At 56.9% G+C, this 17,587-nt stretch overlaps 1 protein-coding gene across 3 annotated transcripts in view; it reads left to right on the top strand.

Moving 5' to 3' along the window:
• PTPRN2 (protein tyrosine phosphatase receptor type N2) overlaps positions 1–17,587 on the top strand; it is a 363,220-nt gene that overhangs the window by 285,436 nt on the left and 60,197 nt on the right. For 2 of the 3 annotated variants that reach the window (XM_019659095.1, XM_019659094.1), the window contains 2 exons: positions 1,171–1,383; positions 17,217–17,411. In XM_019659095.1, the coding sequence (XP_019514640.1) occupies positions 1,171–1,383; positions 17,217–17,411 (408 nt within the window). The remainder of the gene's footprint in view (positions 1–1,170; positions 1,384–17,216; positions 17,412–17,587) is intronic. The other variant, XM_019659096.1, reaches the window with a different exon arrangement.

The following is a 17,587-nucleotide window of genomic DNA, read 5'->3' as shown; positions in this document are numbered from 1 at the left end:
CCACCCCCGCATTTGGGAACCCCGCGGTCCTCCCAGCCGCTCATCCGGGCAAGAAAATCCGGCGTCTTTTCTCATTTAACCCGCGTTTCCATGAACTGAGCCCCGGCACCAGCTAATCCGCGGCACCGGAGCCCAAAGGAGGCAAATTAGTGACCAGCTTTTCCAGTCGAGGCCGGCGGTGATCGCCTTGGCGGCCTTTGTGATCACGAGATGAACACGGCCGCCCCACACCAGAGGCCCGGGGACACGCGGAGCCGGGGCTGAACGGGGGCGCAGAGCCGCCGCGAGGCGCGCGGGTGAACGGGCGGCGGCTTTCGGGGAACCCGTCTCGTTACCACGTGAAGCGCCGCGGCGGGCGGAGCGGCTGATTGTTGTCGCCGCGCGGCCCGGGCGCCCCCTCCGTCCTCCCGGGCGCCCCCTCCGTCCTCCCGGCGCCTTCATGGTCGCTATGTGCCCGCAACGCGGCTAATGAGGCGGCGCCGCGCTGCGTTTCGCGCGCAGCCCAGTGAGACGCCCCAGAAGGACCCCCGCACCCCGAAGCCGGGAGGGCCCGGCGGCCGGCGGCTCCCTCACTGGCCGCGCCGCCGAGAGGAGTCCCTACCAGCGGCTCGCAGCGGCCCGGGTCCGCGGACGCTCGTGGGGGGCGGGCGCGCGCCTGTGGGGCTGACCCCGCGGAGGGGGCCCTGGACGGCGAGCCGCGAGCTGCAGGGCGCTTCCCGAGCACCCGCGGCCCCCGGACCAGGCCCGGCCTCTGCGCCCCCACCCCACCCGCCCCCCGCGTTTGTCATGCCCGCCGGGGGTAAACTGCTGTGTCTCCCTCTTACCTGTTTGAAAGAAGGGGGGGACGCTTTATTTTACTTAAGGCAGCAAATTAGCTGCCACGTGCTATCTAGTCTTAAGTTTTAAAAATGGTGGCCGTTAAGGAACAGAAAGTGACGCCTCTGACTCGGCTCTGGAAAACCCTGCGGGCCGCAGCGGGCCGTGTGAAATGCGCCTGTGGTTGGGGGGGTGCTGTCGGGGTGCTGTCCCGAGGCCCCCCTGCTGCTGTGTGGCCCACAGCGGGCCGGGCCGAGCTGGGCTGGGCTGCCCAGTGAAGGGCGCGCGTGGAGAGGGCGGCCGGGGGACCCAGGCCCCGGGAGCGCTAACCCGCCCCTCTCTCCTGTCCCGCAGAAAAGCAACCTGCAGCCTCTGCCTCACCAGGCCGAGCAGGAGGACTCCACCAAGTTCGTGGTGCTCACGCTGACCTCCATCGCCGCCATGGCCGGGGTCCTGCTGGCCTCCGGGGTCATCTACTGCCTGCGGCACAGCAGTCACCACCGGCTCAAGGACAAGCTCTCCGGCCTCGGGGGCGACCTGGGCCCCGACGCCACTGCTGCCTACCAGGTAAAGCGAGGCTTTCTGCTTCACCGGTTCACCAGGTTATTTAGCGGCCCGGCCCCTCCCCCATTCCCAGCGCTTCGCCGTTTGTTCCTAGCGTGGGTCCCTTTATGGTGACACTTTGAAACTTGGCGCTAGCGTTTACGTAAATACCTTCCACCACAGCTTACTGCTCTGTATGAACCCTGTGCCGTTCTCAGAGAGTCTCATGTTAGCTGTGAAAGCGGGCTGCTCACTGGGAACATGCAAAAAGTGCAGTACATGAGTTATGTATCATCTGTTACCTTTCTTAACTTAGCAACTAGTAATGCAAGAGGCCAGAGTGGCACGAGGTATCGGCTGTGTAGGTGTGTGACGGTGTCCCGTCGCCATGGATGTCCTTGGGTCTTCCATGAGAAGGTCCTTTGACCTGCTCTGTTGCCAACCCGCTGCTATTATTTGGATAAAGTGAACGCTAATGCTGAAAATGGAAAGTAAACAGAAGCCGTCTCCATGGGAACAATGGTGGCCGCCGTGTGCTGGCGATACAGAAATATTCAGGCACCCGTGAGAGTGTGAATTGGGCAGATTCAGACCAAACACGACATAAGAAAGGCACTGCCGTTCTGGAAGCTGTGTAGCCATCACATCCGTATCTAACCGTGTCCTGGGATGAGATATGCCCTCCCTGGGCAGCAGTGCAAACTGACCACAGGCCAGTGCAGGCATCTGGCTCCTTCTAACATGAAATATCATTGAGCCCCACATTTGTTTTCCCACTTAGGAAGGTAAAATAATTTAATCGAGTTTAATCAAGATGTATTTGCGGGAGATTTTCCCCCATTGGACGAGACACTTGTCTCTAGTCATGTGATGATGACGTGTAATACATCTTATAAACAACACGTCATGTCTTACCATAAATGTAAGTTAGATATTATTATTCTATCATCAGAGTTACACGGTGGGGGGGGTCTCAAGCTGCTTCTAGAAGACGCCCCAACCGCCCTGCATGGCACCCGCCCTCCATGAGCTCCCCTGGGCTACTCTGACCCCCTCCCATAAAGACAGGCACAGATTTATAAAATCCCTGTGTTTTATTGGGACCAGGAGATAGCTTTTGTTTCCATTTCAAAATCCACGGCACTGTCTTTGCGTGGAGAACACCTCTAGTTTTCCGGGGCAGGTCACGGCCTGGTCAGTGTGACCTTTTTCTTATAAAGAAATGGCAGCTTCAGATGTGTGGAAGGTGACATTTCAGTTGCTGCACATGGCTCTACTTCAAAGCAAAAGCAAAGTCACGTTTGAAGAAGCCTGGGAAAAAAATGTCACATAAACTAGTAAGAATTTACCCAGAAACTCGATGGAGTGAGACTGTCAGTGCAGGCTGCTGCATCCTCTGGGCCAGGCCTATGTCAGGACATAAATAAATTATCACACCGGTTCTCTTCCGTGTGCGAGAGACAGGAGATCAGACGGGGGTAGATTTTAGAAAGCGTGGCATCCTTTGATACTCTTTGAAATTCAAATATAAAATATTGATAGAATGGAAAGGTTGGACTTGCGTGCAGACATGACTAATTCTGACAAAAATGCAGGTTGAAAATGCATACTTAGAACTGAGTTTGTGATAATTAACAGAAAAAAGAAGTGTTCCCAGTGACAGCTCTAATTAATAGTATCTGTGATTAAAATCATGCCCTTCCAGCAGGAAAATTGTTTGAATTTCGTAGAGTGACCTTTTTGCTGTTCCTCCTGGGGGCTTGGTGGTTAAGTTGATATTGATTTTATAATGAGCTCTGGTTTGTTTAATAAGAATCTGTAATCCAGACAATAAATGAAATGTGTGCTTTTCTTCAATCCAGGTTAATACAAAGGAAAAAAAAAACCTTTTCCTTTAAAAATATGATCTAGAAAATTTTGGAAGTGAAATTATTGTAAAGATTCTCTGGTGGGCTTAGTTTCAAAATCGGCGCAACATACGGTTCGGCAGCCGCTTCGGCTAAGCGTGGACGTTTGCCCATTACGGTGGGCTGTTTACTGGGGAGTTTTGATTTGTTTTTGGCAAAGCAGGATCCGCAAATGGGGACGGGGTTTCATGGTTCTAAACTCAGCTGAACTTATGTGACATACTTGTGAAAGCTACGGCTGACCCTTGAACCCCACAGGGTTGGGGCGCCCCCCCTCCCCCGCCCCCAGTGCTGAGATATAAGGGGGCTGGCCTCATCTCACTGGCAGTACAGGGTTACGAAAGCGCAGATGCTCAGTGGTTTGAATGTAAGTCATGCGTCGGAGCAGCAGGGTACTTTGCCTGACATTGTTTTAGGTTTGCGATATTTTTAAAAACTTTTCGGATACCTTCTGAAACTTGAAGGGGGTCTTAGAGGCAGCTACAGAAAACCCACACGAGCTGTGGGCCCCCCTGATGAGCTAAGACCCACTTCGGTTACAAAAGGAACACCTTCTGTTTGTAACGACAGCTGACGGTGAACTACAAGGGTTTGAACTGCTCGGGTCCACCTCCGTGTGAATCAGTAAATACACAGCCAGACCCCCGGGTCCCAGGTCTGAAACCTGCAGATCCAACCAACCACAGTCGGAAACAGTATTTTTGATCTGCGGCTGGTAGCCCACGGGTACGAGGGCCGACTGTGCACCGTTCTGGGCCGTTTTACGTAAGGGATGGAGCGTGCCCGGATGTGGGTGTCCAAGGGGCTCCCGGAACCAGTCCCCTGTGGATCCCGAGGGGTGACTGTTACATCTCGGGAGCCACGAGCTACACGTGGGTTTTCAGCTGCTCGGGGCGAGGTGGGGTCCATGCCCTGCGTTCAGGGCCAGCCGGACTGTGTGTGCACCATTAGACTTGAGTGCAAACATGTTAACACACTTTTTCTTTTTTCCTCAAAATACAACTATTTCCTAGGCAGAGTCAGCCTTTTAAAGCTTTCTTAGTTTGTGTGTGTGCGTGATTGTGTGTGTGTGTGTGTGTGTGTGTGTGTGTGTGTGTGTGCTTTACCTACTGGAAAATCAGCTTTCTTGATAGACTCCAAAGATGTCAAGGATGTCATCAGATAATCTATTGAAGTTTAATTTGCTTGAACTTGAAAGAACTGGATGTAGTAACTTTTAGAATAACTGAAATCCATTTTTAAAGGTCATTTTTAATGGAATGGTGCCACCAAGTTTTTTCCCATTGTTTTAGTAAATGTTATTTTTTTCCTTCTAAATATATAAAACAATATCGTATTTGGATTAAATTTGTACTTATTATCTAAAAAGCCAATTTCTTTACTTTCATTCTTTTTTCCCCATATTGTCATGGCACTTTATATCTGTGTATATAATGTATACAGTGGACCCCTGAATTAAAAGGAACTCCAACCTCCCCTGCAAACAAAAATCTGAGTCTAACCTTGGACTTCCCCAAACCTTTCCTAGCCCACTGCTGACCGGGAAGAAACAGAAACCGCCAGGTAACACCGATTTCGTATGTTTTATGTATTATGTATTCTATTCTCACAGTGAAGTCAGCTAGAGGGAAGAAAATGTTAGAAAGTGGTAAGGAAAAGAAAATACATTTATAGTATTTGCAAAAAGAAGTCCACTGGAGGTGGGCCCACGCAGTCCCATCCGGCGCTGTCTGAGGGTCTGCTGCACACTTGCCCACCACGCTCACTAAGATAATTCCAAGCAAGGGCGGCATATGGGTCCCTGTACACGCAGCGTTTTTTGACGTCACTGCCCTCTTCTGCGGGAGCTGATGGGTGAAGCTGCCGAAACGAGTTGTTGGGTGGTCAAAGACATTGTCCTTTTCCTCTCTGGGCCGCTTTGAATGTTGCATCCGTTTCTTTGGGGCTTTGATCACCTTGGAGCGGCCAGTTTCGAATCCTTACAGCCCACTCTCCCCTCCCCACACGGGGCACAGATGCCTGCGCCGTTTTCAGCCGGTCTCCTTGTTACCTGGAGGCCTGAGGAACCGGCCCCGAGGAAAGCACGCACATGGATGACAGGATGGCTGTACATGCTACTCAGCGCACGTGCCATCGGAGAGGTCCCTGGTGCAGTGACGGCGTGCATGGGGATGGCCCCTGGGCTCAGGCTGACCGACGCACCTGTGAGCCTGATGTGCCCTCACGTCTCACCTGCAGACGAGAGCGGTCTGGCCTCTCCACCCAGGACACGTCACCGCTGGCTGATTCTCGGGGGCCCCTGATTAAGGGACCCTTTCTCTAGGCGCGTTGGTGTAACCGCTAGTGGTAGAAATGGCAAGAGGGGCGCCCGATTTAGGTGGAAAGCTGCCTCGTGTCCTGAGCTCTAAGGTAACAACTGCAGCAGCCTTGTCCACGGGTCAGCTGGCTTTGCTGGCTCCGTATCTAAACTTTCAGGTCAAAATAATTTCTTTTGGGGCCGGCCGAGTGGTGCGATGATTAAGAACTGGCTTGGGACGCCAGAGGGCCCCGGTTCGGATCCCACATATGAGGGCCAGTGACACTGCCCTCCACAGCTAAGATGCTGAACAACAGCTCAACCTTGAGCTGGGCTGCTGTGAGTCGCCGGCGACGGCATAGGCTGCAGCCCCTGTGGCAGTGGGTTGCCATGGGCTACCATATGTAGCCAGCAGCCGCAGTGAGCAGCCGTCCAGAAGCCGGCGACTGATGTGCCTCACCCGGGAAGAGCGCAATGATGGTGCCAACATGGGCCAGTGAAGCAACGTCCTCCACAACTAGACTGAAGAACAAGAAGGACAGCAACTTGTCTGTTCCCCTTCCCCCAATTCCCCAGCACTGTTCCCATCCCCCCAATTCCCCAATTAAATAATAATAATAATAATAATTTGTTTTGCAAATACCCAATAAGCAAAACCTGCCCTTCACAACCGGAAGGGCACCCTAAAATATTGTGAAAGCATTTTGTTTTACTGCATGCTGGTGAAGCCTAAGAACTGGGATCTCTCGGTTTGCCTTTGCCGCAGTCGCTGACGGTGCAGTGTCTGTAGGCAGAATTCTCTTGAAACTTTCAAATACTGACGTGCGTCTGCGAGTGTGATGGTGGTGGTCAAACCGAAGCCAGGCTCCTGTAGGCGAGGCCACTCGCAGTCGTCTGTGCTCCGCGACCCCCTGGACGTCACTGTAAATTAAGTACATGTTACACAGGTGCCCAGTGGGCCCCGTGCCGCACTTCTCCTGGAGGCTGCCGTGTGACAGCCTGCAGGCCACCGTGCACTTGCCGTGATCGGGTGGAGAACACACGCGTGCCGGCGTGGGAAGGGCCGGTGTGTCTGCGTGCGGCCAGCGATGTGGTCAGTGTCACGTCAGGACCAGCAGCTTCCCTCTGCCCGGTGCCGGCCCGCTCCAAGTCTGGGTGTTTTTCTGGAAGGCGTGAATTCAGAGTGTGTTCGTCTCATAAATCTTGCATTTTTCAAACATGCACTTTTCAAAACCAGGGACAAGGCTGTTCTCTGACTTCCATGCCACGTGTTTCCTCCCAAATAGCCCCTGGGGAGTCTGGAACGATTGGTGGCGTCTAAACAGCACAAAACATGCTGCCCATCCCACCAGACAGGCACCCGCCCTGACTGGGCTGAACTGGGCACAACAGTCGCCCCGCTGTTTGGAGAAGGGAAGGTGGGAGCAGCCCAGCTGAGGAGTGTGGGCCCGGCTGGGTTTCTCCTGCGACGTTCCTGGTTCCTCGGTTTTGCTTTCCTTTCTGTGGTCTGTGACCACACCTGGCGTCACCTGCATAACCGTTTCTTAGGGAAGGCGGGAGGTCACTTCTCTGGAGAAGAGAGCAGGGGGGGCAGCCTTAGCGCTGCCTCTGTGCTCCTCCAGGTCCTCTTGTTTTGTCCTGTCACAGCCACGGGAGGAAAGTGTCACGGCTCCACAGGGAAGCGCTGTCCTCATAGCCCGAGTGGGAGTGGCGACCGAAACGTGCGCCTCCATCTGCTCCAGGGCGGGGAAGGCCCGTTCCTCTGCCTCTGTCCCAGCGCACTCCCCTCTTACAGAAGCGAGGGGCTCCTCAGCTGACACCCACACATGCAGGACGGCTCTCGAGTCCTTTCCCTCAGCCCCCCATCCTCACCACGCAACGTGAGTGGCGTGGTGCTGGCACCCCCATGTCACACGTGGGGACAGTGAGCATCAGATCAGTCCCGGCCCCTGGGCGCGCGGTGGCAGAGCTGAATGAGGACCATGTGTGGCAGTTAGACCCCGAGGCACACAGTCCTCACTGGTCAGGCCACACACCCACACGGGACAGCACGGACCCTGCCCTGAGTCGCGGCTCCGACGCCCCCTCCGCTGCCTCTCTCGGTGGTGTGAGCCCCGTGGAGACTTAAGAGAAGCGGGCATGTTGTTCTGCTCGGTTTGCGATCTCTCGTGGATGAGACGGTGGCCATATGACTGAGTGAAGCGCGGCTTAGCCACCCCCGTTCCGCAGAAATTCCGAGGTGACTGGTGTGACACTGCAGGGTGCAGGGGCCCAGAGCCAGCGGGGCATGGAGGCGCTGTGGGATGCGTGAAGGTTGGGCCTGCGGGTGGGTGGAGCTGGGGGGGACACTCCTGGGAGTCCACAGCTTGGTGCTGACAGCCTTTGCGAGGACAGGCCTGCGGAGCAGTGGGGGGGCCGTGACACGTGTGGACATCTGTGGCGCTCACACTGCAGGCAGGAAAGGCTGTGGTTGTGAATGATGCAGAAAGACCCGCGTTAGGCCCCATGCGGAGCCTCCAGGCCTGAGCGTCTGTGCTAAGGACCAGTGCCTCCTCCTGGGGCCCCGAGACTGGAGGACCGCAGTGAGAAGGGGTGTCCGCCCTCAGCCCTCACGTCCTTCTCCGTCCCGCTGCCCTCTCCGTTCTCCAAAGCTCTTTCTCCCCAGCAGTTAAGCTCATGGGAGAAGGCTACCAGGATGCTGCCTGTTCCTGCTGGCGTCCAGCCCAGACTGTGGGCCAGGCACCTCTGCGTCCACTTTCCACCCACAAGATGGGAAGGAGATCCCTGAGCTCCTCGCTGGGCCAGTGGAGGTCACCCAAGGTCACAGGCGTGTCAGTGCATCTCACCTCTAAATTCTTTCAAGGAGCCGTGGTTTGTGGTGACAGCGGGCGCCCAGACATTTGCGGGGGACACTGAAGTCCTGCAATTGCATGGCTGCTGGTCCACACCACCCTCTCACTACGTGTGGTAACTCCACACTTACTGTCAGTGGACGCCAAGCTGGGACGTACTGTCTGCAGAGCAAGCTTGTACTTCTCCGGGACCCGAAGCCCAGGCTGTGCTGTGGCTGGGACATGCCCTGAGGAAGGTGTCAGAGGACCCACCATGTGCAGCGGCCGTTCAGCTGGCGTCCGTGGGGTGCTTCTCTCATCATCCCAGGAGCAGAGGGCAGTGACGTCATCCCACCACATGTGCCTGCCGGGGGCGGGGACCCAGGTTCCATCGGAAGGAAGCACCCTCACCCGCCCACCACGCCCGAGGAGAGCGTCACTCATGTCACAGAGCGCTCAGCACCAGGAATTACAAGGCGGGAGAGCTGCTGCGAGTGTGCAGGGCCAGGCGGACCTGGGGACCTTCTCTCAGCCAGACGCTGAGCTACTGCGAAGTAAAGTGGGGGCTGGGAGGAGAAGCTTCAAAGAGCAAAGGGAAGTGTGGACAATGGCAGGAAGGGGGGGGCACAGGAGCCTGAGGGGCACATGAGCCAGAGGGAGGAGCCCCCATAAAGCAAAACAGACCCAGAAAACAGACCTCCAGACGCGAGGGGTGCATCTTCCACCTGTGTTAGCTTTCGCCACCCCTGCTCCCCGCTGGGGGAATAGCCAGTAAAGGAATATCCCTGGGATCACACGTTTCAGAAACCCGCAAAACATACACCTCACCAGAAACAGACGTCCTTGTGTGGGAGGAAAGAAAATGCAGATTTGTTTGTAGAGCAAAATAAGCAGTTGGAAGGGGTGTTACAAACAAATGCAGTGATCGCCTCACGTGCTCTCCACCCCGGCTTCCTTCTCTGCCGCATTCACGGAGAATAAAAACACTGGGAGTTCAGGGACCCGAACTTTGGAATTGAAATATGAGGGGAACCAGGAAGAACCTCAGATTCCTTTGCCGGCTGCGTTCGAGCTGCCTCTTCAGAAAGAGGACGCTTCAGAAAAAGCAACGCTGCGTTGCTGGGTGTCGTGGTTTTCTGCTCCCAGCAGCCGTCTTGCTTCTAGAGCTGGAGGTCACACACAGCCAGGGTACAGGTTCCAAACCGACGCCCAGCGAGGCAGCAAAGCAGAGCGGGTCCCGTGGGCAGTAGTGGCTCTGCCCCCCAGTCGGCGGCGTCCCCAGTGTCCAGTTGCTCTCGGACCCTGTCCCCAGCACCTCCTCCCATACTCCCTCCTGAGCCGCCGCGCAACCCCCTGGATGGCCTCACTCGGGGGCCACTGCACAGGTGGCGTCCTACCCAGGTTCGGCGCCTGGGCCGTTCCTGGTGGGAGACGACAGACCTTAGAAACTCACCGGCCCCAGAGGTCAGAACCATTCGTTTCCCAGCTGAGAAAGCTGAGACTAAGGCTCACAGGGACCTGCCCATGCCGTCCAGCTGGTGGGCTCCCGCGGGCACGTAGGGAGCCCTCAGAACGCTCCAGGCATCGTGCAGCCAGGTCGCCATTCACACCGCTTTTGATGGAGTAATTGGGCCCCAGAATGATGAGCGATTTCTGAAAACCAGAAGCAGCTGCTTGGGGCCGTCCCCCACCCCCGCCCTGCCCTTTGGCTTAATTAGGTGGTGAGTGCAGAATGGAAGGACCGAACACCTTTTGTGTGCCTGGCTGGGGTCCTCGCAGCGCTGGAGTAACCCTTTGCTTTTCTCTGAACCTTTGTGCAGCCTGCGCCCCTCACTCTGAAAGCCCTCCCACTCTGCTTTGTCACTCCAGATTGTCCCCATCTGCCAGCCTGCGCGGACCCCACACCCTCCTCAAGCCCCCCCACCCGCGCAGGACGACCCTGCTGTTCAGACATCGGCCCTTCCATTTGCCCTTGGCTTGCCCTTCAAATCTGGGCTGACTCCCTCCCCATCAGTCTCCTGTCTGGAGTTACTTTCTCCTTGGTGGGGCTCGTCCCTGCCCGCCGTGGCCTGTGAGTGTGAGCGGGGCCTCTGTCCCCGCAGGGCCAGGTCGGTGCACAGGCGCCTCGCAGGGGACCTTGAGGAGCTCGATGGAAACCAGTCTGTACATTGACCTGAGCCGTCAACATGAGGAGCTGGGAGCGGGGAGCCGCTGGGGCTCCGATCATCACCGTGACCCCTCCGCACCCAGGAGCGCTGTGTAAACGTGGAACTCTGGGTGTCGACCAAAGTGACAATGACAGTGATGACAAATGGTGATAACGCATCATCTTTGAGCACGAAGGAAACGAGGAAGGGGCCAAAAGTTTCCTGTAGGAGAAGCTGCCACCCTCACTTAGTCCAGCTCCGGCCCGGGCTGCTCTGAGGACACGATGGTCTATTTCTGGAGGACTCGGCCTGTCGGAACATGACTCTGAGAAGCATGGATGGCCCCCGGGCAGCTCAGGACTGGCATTGCTCAGGGGGGCCGAGCTGAGTCCCTGAACTCTGAAGGCATCACCGACTTTGTGGGAACCCGCGTCCTCGGCTGCAGGACCCCAGGACATTTGGGGTTCTTGCTTGATGTTTTATTCGGGGGCTTGGAGGTGGGCCTGAGACCTCCTGGGGTAATAACGTTTTGCAGGATTGCAGATCAGATAGGCCGCCTTGCACGTCTGAAAAACCACCTTCCCACTAAGGCACGAATGATGTTACAGAAACCCACGTTAGCTGTGGTGATGCAGAAAGAACACGCTTACTGAAGCCGCGTGTCCTTCCTGGCATCACGTTCACACCCTTCCCTGCTTCAGCCTGGGGTTTGTCAGAGGCAGAGCAAACGGGGCCGTCTTCAGTGGGCGCGGCCAGTCCGACTTCAGGCACCTGGGACATTTGGGGTACACTGGGGTCCAGGCACATGGACATTTGGGGTACACTAGGGTCCAGGCACATGGACATTTGGGGTACACTGGGGTCCAGGCACATGGGATGTTTAGGGCACAGCGGGATTTTCATCAGAGCCTCACCTTCAGGCAATGTGCTAACTGCCCATTTTGTGAGACTGTTACTCCTGCACTTTAAAACTGTGCGATGATGGCGCTTTGAGGCTTCCAGGTGTGGGGGCTGCAGATGTGGGTCGGCCTTTGCCTGTGGGAGCAGATGCATTGGTCCTACACAGTGGGGGGCCTCGGGGAGCAGCACTTACCGCAGCCTCTGACCTGGGCTGGATGCCGAGGAGGACAGAGACACGAAAACGACCTGCTCAAGCTGGGGAGGCCAGGTGTAGCTGTGTGACCACTGCTAGACACGGGGTGAGCCCGGCCACTGTCAGAGCCCCGGGCCTGAGGGCGGGCGCAGAGCGAGGTCAGTGTGGGGGGGGGGCACTGCTCTGACATCACACTCCTTAAAGACCTTCCAGATTTAGAAGAGCGTTGAAAATTACTTTCACTTCTCTTAGTTAAAAATGTGTCTATATCTTTACGTTTTATTTTCAGAAAACATTTTGCAAAATGGGAAAAAAATTACTCAGTACTGCTTAGTAAACACTGTTTACCGCGGAGCTGTTTGCTAGTTACGAGTGTCGTGGAAGCCAACACTTGGGTAACACAGCTGCACAGCCCACTGGAGGGACGGGGGGGGGCAGCGGGGTATTTACGGGGTGTCAGAGTGGGGGCAGCGGGTCTCCAGGGAAAGGTCAGAGCGAGGCACCACCCTGCAGAAGCTCTCGGCTCAGCTCAGGATTCCCTATAGAAACGCTTCTCCTCTGTGGAGTGTGTGCACGTGCCTGTACGTGTGTGTGCATGTATGTGCATGTTTGTATGTGCCTGTGTGTGTACATGTGTGTGCGTGTTGCCCCTTAGTTGAACGTAAGCGTTATCCGGGCCTCACAGAGAAGCCCGTAGGAGGTGGTGTGGCAGTGTCTTGGCACAGGTGCTGGCGGCCATGTGTCACCAGTCATTTAAAGTGAGGTGGGCTGTGAACGGAGCGCCCATCCAGGGAACAGTTCCGCTCTGGCCCACTCGTAGGTCAGGGACACAGTCGCCCAGCGGATCTGCTGTGGCTTCAGCCTCTGTGGGAAGAGAGAGAGCGGGGCCCCGTTTCTTACCCAGAAAGCACGGCCCTGTGTCCCCCAGTGTCTTGTGAGGACGCCCAGGCCAGACATGGGAGAGGCCCGGGTGCTCCCTTCCCCACGCGGGGCTGAGCGTGGCCGTCTGCGAGAGGACTGTGTGTAAACCGCGACTCGAGTCCCCGCCCCGCTCGCAGCCAGGCCTGCCCGGAATGCTGGGCCGTGAGCAGCCCCTCTGGGCCAGTCTGCCTTTGTGATGAAGTGACAGCCTGAGTGAAGCGCTGAGAACGAGGGGAGGTGACTATGAGCCTTTCTTCCCTTCGCGTGCGACTCCTTACACGACGTGACCAGCCTCGGTGACAACCTGCGTTTTTTTCTCCCATGCGTTTCCCGCCACATACTTTGCAAGCATTTCACCGAATTTTAAGCACATTGAATGTAGATCTTTGCAGATTTTAAACATACCTTGTATTGGTTGTTCTTACCACAAAAATAACACATGCTCAATTTAGGAAACACAGACGGGCAAAATAAGCAACAGACACCGCCTGGTCCCCAGCACCGAGGAGAGAGCCCTGTGCCTTTCTGGGTGGTTTCTTCTGTACCCACCGCGTACGTTTGCAGCTCTGCGATGAGCCCTCCCTGGGGTCACACACCCCTGGCGTGTGACGGAGGCGGCCATGTCTGTGCTCCGGTCGCTGGGTTCCGTGGGGACCCCGAGCTGGATACCGGGTCCCGCTCAGTCCGCTTCCCTCCCGGTCTCACCCAGCCTGGGCCATAACGGCCCCCGACCTCCCGCCGCGGCCCCGTGTGCCCACTTGTCCTTCCGGGGGCTTTGTGCACAGTGCCTCGGTTCTGCCGCACCCCTAATCACGCCCCCCCGCAGCCCTGCAGCCCTGCCCTCTGTGTGCACGCACCGGGCAGGCGCCGCTCTGTCCCATTGTTCCTTAAAAGGTGCAAAGAGGTTTCTCTTGAGCCTTCGTAGTCCTGGCCTTTCTTTCGGCAGAATTTGGGGCTGACACGTCTTTTCTCTCGCAGTGATCGCGCTCTGCAGTTTTCCCCATCAGATGACGGTCTGAGCAATGAGACATTTGCTTTGTTATGTGTCCGGCTGGGTTTCTTGGGCTTCTGCCCCTAGAATCCTGTCTGACTTCCTCTGCAGGGTGTGCTCTGCAGCAGACGGCACAGGGCTGGGCTCTGCGTGGAGCAGGGTCGCAGGCGACTCGGAAACGAGGACCGGGTAAAGCGTGCTGGGTGGCCCTGCATCCTTACTGTGTGTCCCTGTGCCCGGAGGACTCACCTGGCGCGGGGGTGGGGGGGGCTCTGCGCTTAGGCCAATCCTGTGCCGACTGCTCAGAGGGGCTGCCCTGGTGCAGGGGTTGGGGATGGGTGTTGCCTGGCAGGTGCCGGCTGGAGGCAGCCCGAGTGGCACAGAGCTCGGTATTTTGTATTTTCTTGGTGGGAGTTTTTTCACACCTCGTGCAGGCACTCGAGTTTTCCCTTTCTTGACAAACAGTGTGGTGTTTGGATATTTCTCAGTGAGGTGGCACAAACGTCACATGTTGGATTATTTCTAAATGGGGTGCCACAGATGTCACATGCGCTATCTTGTGACTGAGCGAGCGATTAAGTTTGGGGGGATTGTGAATGTGCTGCTCTTTGTAGAAGCCCCGTTACTCTGGTGGGGTGGCGTTCTCCTTACCAAAGACCGTGGTCGGTCGTCAGACTGGGTTTGATGTGGCCCTTGGTGCCGCTGTCCAGCAGGGGCTGCTCCGTGGACCTGGGCCTTTGGGCGCGGCATCCTGGGAGCGCATGCTGACCCCGTGTCCGACGCCCTCCAGCCGGCCTTGTGACCTTCTGCCTCCCATCTGCAGACAAGGCTCGTCGGGGGCGTGGGGCACACTCGCCCCTGCAGCCCCGTGCAGTTGCTGTACATCAGCCCCGCCTCACAGATTACCAGACGGACACACAGTCAGGCCACCTGTCCAAAGCCACGCAGAAAGTGAGAGGCACAGCCGGGATCCAGGACGCAGCCTGGCCTGCGACTTCCAGTACGGTCCGCATATACGTGTCTTCACCGCCAGTGGCTTTCCTGTTCCTGAGACACTGATGGCCACCACCGTGGGGTGGCCTGTGAGACCAGGCTCTCTTTCTGTCATCGTGGTGCCTCCGTCTCATCAGGCAAGCGGCCTAGTTTGCTTTTTTTCCTCCGTGACTTTCTCAACACCTGAGAGGGTCCAGACACATAAAACGGCCCAGAGCAGGTACTGCGGCGAGCTGCCCTGTCCAAAGACGTGCGCCCTGGACACAGCCTGCGTGGCCCCGCGAGAGCTGCTTGCCCTGTTGCCGTCTGAGGAAAGGTTCTCGGAGTTCACACACAAGCTAACGGTTTTGTCTTTCCTGCAGAGGAGCAGGCACTGGGTGAGGGAAGAAAACAGACTCTCTCTATAATTTATAATTTATAAGGTTATATATATATATATATATATATATATATATATACACACATATATATGTATATATAACTTTTAAAAATAAAAACCTAGGAGGAGAATCAGTGCTAAGTAGCAGGGGAAGCATCATGGACGTGAGGGCAGGTCCAGCCCCAGTGCGATGGCCGAGCCTGTGGCCATCTGTAACCCGTCGCTCAGGTGAGGAGGTTTGAGGGGACGATCTGTCGGCTGTCCCAGCCCTGAAGTCCTGCCTTCCTGTAGGGACCCCGTTGCATGCACACAGCCCTGGGGAGTGCGTCCTGCTGTGGAGACGCGCTCTGATGTCACGGCGTGAACACTTTGCTGCCCCACGGACTGGCGCGTCCCCTGTGGCCTCGCTCCTCACACATGTGACCTCTTCTCATCTCCCCAGTCACTAGACTGTACCTTCCATTTTAAGTGAAAACACTGAGGTTTAGACCTCAAGTGATTCGCCCGCTTTCAGTGAACAGTCCGTGGCCGTGCACTGCTCACGGGGCTGGTGGGGACAGCAGACTCAGGCGCCCTGTCCTCCTCCCCTGGCACAGTCACAGGACTGACACGCTAGCTGATGGTTTGCTTTCCGTGAACGAGCCTCCAGCATCCCCGCCGTCCCCCCGAGGGCCCCTTCCCTGGGCACGCTCTCAGCACTCCCGACCGAGGCCTGGCTGCCTCGGCCTCAGCCACGCGGGTTGGTTTTTGGGTGGACAGAAGTTGCTGCAGAAATCTTTTTGGTGAGTTTTCTCCAACATCGAGAAACATTCTGTGCACATAACTGGGGACTACATGAGAAACGTGCTTGGCTAGCAGTACCATCACCTTATTAAAATCATCCGTTGTGTCCGGGCTTCCTTTGGTTTTCAAGACTCTGGGAAAACTTGGGTGCATTTTTTAAACAAACTCCTGGTTGAAACCATCTGTGAGCCGCTGAGCCCTGCAGACGGGAAGCGAGGGGGGCAGTGCAGGTGTGATTGTGCTTTATCCTCCATCCCCCCTTCACCGGGTACCTCCTGCCCTCGCAGCCGCCCGTTTCACTTGGGGCCCACCTTTCCACTTTGCCCCCGGATGCCCGCAGCAGCCCCGCTGTGACCAGCCGCTCTAACGGGGCTGAGGGCTGGTGCAGGATGCGGCACGGCGGGCTCCCAAGGAGCAGTGCTGGTCACCAGGCCCCAGGGGGGGGGCTCCAGGGCACGTGTTGTGTGTCCCACGAGAGCCGGGCTGAGAGGAGGTGTTTGCTACATGGTGTCCACTCGCTTTACGAGATCTTTAAGGTCAAGGAAAACGGCAGCCACGAGAAGGGAAGAGGAAAAGGTGTCGGTTCCATGGTCTGTAGCCATCGTCCTGGGAGCTGAGAGGCCTTTGACAGGTTCGCAGGTGGGGCAGGCGGGGCTGTGGCCTCCCCTGGATGCTGCCAAGCCCCCAAGATGAAGAGGAAGGACCACGGGAACGGGTGGCCCCCCAGTGCTCTCCTCTTACGAACGCGTGCTGAGCGCCTCTCTTTAGCTCAGATTATCTTGCAGGTTTTTCTTGATATTGTTTTATTTTGATGGCCCTGGTTTCACAGTGGTATTGTCACTGGGCCAAAGGATGGACTTCGTCATGTCAGACTGCTGAGTGCTTCCAACTGAGGTTCTGTTCGGGGAGGTGGTGGGCGCGGTTGGTGACCGTCAGCGGCTGATGGGCCTCCACTCTGGGGACTGCCAGGCAGGCGAGCCACATCATCCCCGCCTCGGCCTGTCGGGGCCTTGCCTGTGGATGCGGCCAGGACCCTGCCCTGACTGAGGCTTCGTCACGCGGTCACTCTGAGGCTGCCCCTTAACCTAGGAACTGTTTGGCCGTCACCTCCGAAAAGCAGCCTCTCCGTTAGGCGTGTCCGTCCCTCGTCACAGGGCCCCCTCCCCTCTCCCCTGTGTGGCTTTTATCAGTTAGCTGTTGTTGGGAACAAGGGAAGAACCAAAAAGGGGCTTTTCCCCGAACACCCTGACTGGTAGCATTTTCGCATTCCAGTCCACGGGGCAAACCCGCCACGGCCTGTGTTCTGAGACGGGAGGGCTGCCTGCCCAGCCTGCTCCGAGGGTTTCCAGTGGGGACGCAGTCGGGCCAGGCCGTTTCCAGTCTGTGTGCGTGTATGTATATCTGGTGCGTGTGTGTCGGGCCACAGGGTGTACATTGGCTCTCAGGACAAGCAGGTGGGTGAAAAGGGACAAGCCCATGGCGCCAGTGGCTGACCCCGCTGTCCCCTGTCTTCCAGGAGCTCTGCCGGCAGCGCATGGCTGTGCGCACGTCTGACCGCCCGGAGGCCCCGCATGTGTCCCGCGTCAACAGTGTGTCCTCGCAGGTCAGCGACGGGCCGATACCCAGCCCTTGTGCACGAAGCAGCACCTCGTCCTGGTCCGAGGAGCCTGCTCCCCCCAACATGGACATCTCCACCGGCCACATGGTCCTGGTAAGGCCTGCGTCCCCTCTGCCAATCCCTGTGCCACGCGCCACCCCACACATCTTGTAAGTGGCGATGACACCGGCTTGGCCAGCAGACCTGAGCTGCGGGCAGCTGACAAGCAGGACGGGAACCCACATGTCAGGGCCCCTGTGCCTAGTCCTCAGTGCGAGTGTGACAGTGCC

Source organism: Hipposideros armiger, unplaced genomic scaffold (assembly GCF_001890085.2).
Source record: "Hipposideros armiger isolate ML-2016 unplaced genomic scaffold, ASM189008v1 scaffold_295, whole genome shotgun sequence".
Taxonomy (NCBI): domain Eukaryota; kingdom Metazoa; phylum Chordata; class Mammalia; order Chiroptera; family Hipposideridae; genus Hipposideros; species Hipposideros armiger.
This window is presented reverse-complemented; position numbering and strand designations above follow the sequence as displayed.